Genomic DNA, 3,714 nt, shown 5'->3' on the forward strand with positions numbered 1-3,714 from the left:
CTAAAACAGGACGAACACCGGGCAGGAGGTCGACCCAAACGGACAAAAAAACGGATGAAATCGCTGTCCGTTTGGGTCGATCCGTTGAAGTTGCTCTTAGATGGTCAGATCCTGAAAGTAAAAATATCAAGAAAACAAAAACTGCAGGTGATTAGAATAAGATCCTACAGCCTCGATTCCACGAGCATCCGAGGCATATTTACATAGGAAATTGCCTTTCGTACTAACAATGCCGCAGAGAACATGGCGGCAAGTCCTAAACTTGAATTAAACTTGGAGACCTGGAGACTTGAGGGGGCACTAATAATAAATCTGGATCCCGAAGCAGAGCAACGGCAGAGTAAGCAGCTTTTGGCCTCGTCCAACGGTGGCCATGGCTGTGCTCTCTCGCGCCGCGTGCGTGGCCTTCTTCCATCTCCTCCTTGTCTTCTCTTCGTCTTCCTCTCTCCTGGTTGCTTCCCAAGCGGAGAGATCGGACTCGGCGCCCCATGGCGCTGCCAGGACCGCCTACCACTTCCAGCCCGCCAAGAACTGGCAGAACGGTACGACTTAGCGCCTTTTAATTTGCTGCATTGTCGCTACACCCAGTTGTGGATGGACTTGGCTAATCCCTTTCTGAGGAATGGATTCTGATTGATCCTTGCGCTTCTCCGATCATGGCGGCATTGCTGGTTCGGATGGATCCATGGTGACACTGCTGAGCAGACCCGAATGGTGCCTACTTTCCTTCCTTCTCTCTGCCATCTATGTTGTCAGAATAGTCGTTGCTTGATCACTAGAGGAAACTTTAAATCTTTGCTCATCGGTCGGCACGGACAGGTCCCATGTACCACAATGGCGTGTACCACCTGTTCTACCAGTACAACCCGCACGGCGCCACCTGGGGCGTCGGCAACCTCTCCTGGGGCCACTCCGTCTCCGGCGACCTCGTGAACTGGGCCGACGTCGGCAACGCGCTCGAGCCCACATCGCCGTTCGACGCCAACGGCTGCTGGTCGGGCTCAGCGACCATCCTCCCCGGCGGCGTCCCGGCCATCCTCTACACCGGCATCAGCGCCGACGGCGAGCAGGTCCAGAACGTGGCCTTCCCCAAGAACGCGTCCGACCCGCTCCTCCGCGAGTGGGTGAAGCCGAGCTACAACCCCGTCATCCCGCTCCCCGCTGACGTCCCAGTGGATTTCTTCCGCGACCCTTCCACGGCGTGGCTCGGCCGCGACGGTCTGTGGCGCGTCGCCGTCTCCGCCAAGGTCGGTAACGCCGTGGGGTCCACGCTCATCTACCGGAGCAAGGACTTCCGGCGCTGGGACCGGAACGCCGCGCCGCTGCAAGAGTCACGCGCCGCCGGCATGGTGGAGTGCCCGGACCTGTTCCCGGTGGCGGAGCCCGGCGTGGAGGTGGGGCTCGACCACGCGCCGAGGACCGGCACCGGGGTGAGGCACGTGCTGAAGCTGAGCGCGATAGACACGTTCCAGGACTACTATGCGGTCGGGCGTTACAATGACACGATGGACACCTTCGTACCGGAGGAGGACGGCGACGACTGCCGGAGCTGGCGCCGCCTCGACTACGGCCACGTGTACGCGTCCAAGTCCTTCTTCGACGCGCGCAAGAACCGGCGCGTGCTCTGGGCGTGGGCCAACGAGACCGACAGCCAGGCCGACGACGTCGCCCGGGGCTGGTCCGGCGTCCAGGTCCGTCGCCACCGCCTTCCTCGGACCAAATTTTGTCAATTATCGTGCTGACCTGACATAGTGACATGTTATCTCCTACGCTGCAGATCTTCCCACGGAAGGTTTGGCTGGACAACGACGGGAAGCAGCTAAGGCAATGGCCGGTCGAGGAGATCAAGACGCTGAGGAGCAAACGAGTGCGCTTGCTGGGAGCGGAGCTGAACTCCGGCGGCGTGAACGAGATCGTCGGCGTCGCGGGCACGCAGGCGGACGTGGAGGTGGTCTTCCAGATCCCGACACTGGAGGGAGCCGAGAGCTTCGAGCCCAACTGGCTGGTCGATCCGCAGAGGCTGTGCGGGGAGAAGGGAGCGTCCGTGCCGGGCGGGGTCGGCCCGTTCGGGCTGCTCGTCATGGCCTCCGGCGACCTGCAGGAGCACACCGCCGTCTTCTTCAGGGTGTTCAGGCACCATGACAAGTACAAGGTGCTCATGTGCACCGACCTGAGTAGGTCAACTACGAGAGCCGGGGTGTACAAGCCACCGTACGGGGCTTTCGTGGACATGGACATCGAGGAGCACGGGAGGAGCATCTCGCTCAGAACATTGGTAAATTCCTCGTCCTCAACTTTGTCAGATGAATCAGATGAATGGACGAACTGAAAAATTAAATCGAGTGACGAGTTGTTATTTTTTGAATAGGTTGACCACTCGGTGGTGGAGAGTTTCGGCGGCGGCGGCCGGACGTGCATCACGGCGCGGGTGTACCCTGAGCACGCCCAGAACGGCAACGGCCACCTGTACGTGTTCAACAACGGGACTGGTGCGGTGAAGGTGGCCAAGCTCGAGGCGTACGAGCTGGCGACGGCGACCGTGAACGTTGGGGATGACGGGTTGATTCGGATGAGCTCCATGCGCAGAGGTGAAGCGTAGTAGGTGGGGACTGGTTTTGTTCGTGCCATGGACTCTGTGATTTTTATTAGTAAAAAAAGCCCGTGTGTTGCAACGGAAAAAAGAATATCATACATTCTTAATTTACAAAAAATTCTCTATAATTTAAGTATTTGTAGCTCCGATCCAATCAAAGATGATTTTAGCCTACAAAAACGCAGTTCAAGATTTTACATGTCTTCTATTTAATACGGCTTGCATGTAGATTTAATACGTACAAAGAAACGGTCACTTGCAATGGAAAAAAGAATATCACACATTCCTAATTTACAAAAACGTGTCTATAATTTGAGTACTTGTAGCTACGAGCCAAAAAAATGATCTAAGCCTACAAAAATGCAGTTGAAGATTCCACATGTCTTCTATTTAAATACGTCTTGCATATAGATTTAATACATACAAAGAAACGGTTAAGTGATCTTCAATTTCATCTCTAATCCTGATTTTGCTGAGATGTTCATCCACAATCCAAATCATTAACGGTATGAAAGAAAGACGAGTAATGCATTATTGATTAAGATTTCATCCTAGATAATACTTTGAAAATGGTTAACATGTAAAATAACATCATATTCAGATTTTACATATTTTTTGAATAAAAATCCATATATAACATGTTAAATTTAGAGTTACAGTTTAGAATATATGAGTATTTAAAAAAAACATTTAATATATACTACAAGTTTAATGCCACAAACATGAGGAGGTTTTCATAAAATAGCATAACTGACTAACAATACCTATTTCCTTTATTAGTAGGTATAGACTGTATTTCTCAGGGCAAATTACTGTTTAAAGGCAAATTTGATGGCATAGAGCATCTTCAACATGGACACCTAAAACAGACAAGGTATTTCTGACAGTAACATCCAACCCTGCCCACAAACATTTCAAAACGAATTTAACAAACCTCACGACTTTTCATGCAAACACGAGAGAATTCACTTCAGTTAAGACATACTAATTTACATAAAATGGATGATATTTCGTGTGTCAAACTAAAAACCTAAAATATAAACTAGCTTGTGGCGAAGGGTGACCTCATACGCGTGGTCAACAACATTGTTGTCGTTGTTATCGTTGGAGTGGTCCTTCTA

The 3,714-nt window shown here is 51.6% G+C and overlaps 1 protein-coding gene across 1 annotated transcript; it reads left to right on the forward strand.

The window, feature by feature from the left end:
* Nucleotides 1-287: 287 nt before the first annotated feature.
* LOC123430930 (beta-fructofuranosidase, insoluble isoenzyme 7-like) lies at nucleotides 288-2,783 on the forward strand. Its single transcript, XM_045114758.1, has 5 exons — nucleotides 288-542; nucleotides 706-714; nucleotides 820-1,691; nucleotides 1,778-2,275; nucleotides 2,369-2,783. The coding sequence occupies exons 1-5, from the start codon at nucleotides 374-376 to the stop codon at nucleotides 2,597-2,599; spliced, it is 1,779 nt and encodes a 592-aa protein (XP_044970693.1). The 5' UTR covers nucleotides 288-373; the 3' UTR covers nucleotides 2,600-2,783.
* Nucleotides 2,784-3,714: the final 931 nt, after the last annotated feature.

The sequence above is a fragment of the Hordeum vulgare genome, chromosome 2H (assembly GCF_904849725.1).
Source record: "Hordeum vulgare subsp. vulgare chromosome 2H, MorexV3_pseudomolecules_assembly, whole genome shotgun sequence".
Classification (NCBI taxonomy): domain Eukaryota; kingdom Viridiplantae; phylum Streptophyta; class Magnoliopsida; order Poales; family Poaceae; genus Hordeum; species Hordeum vulgare.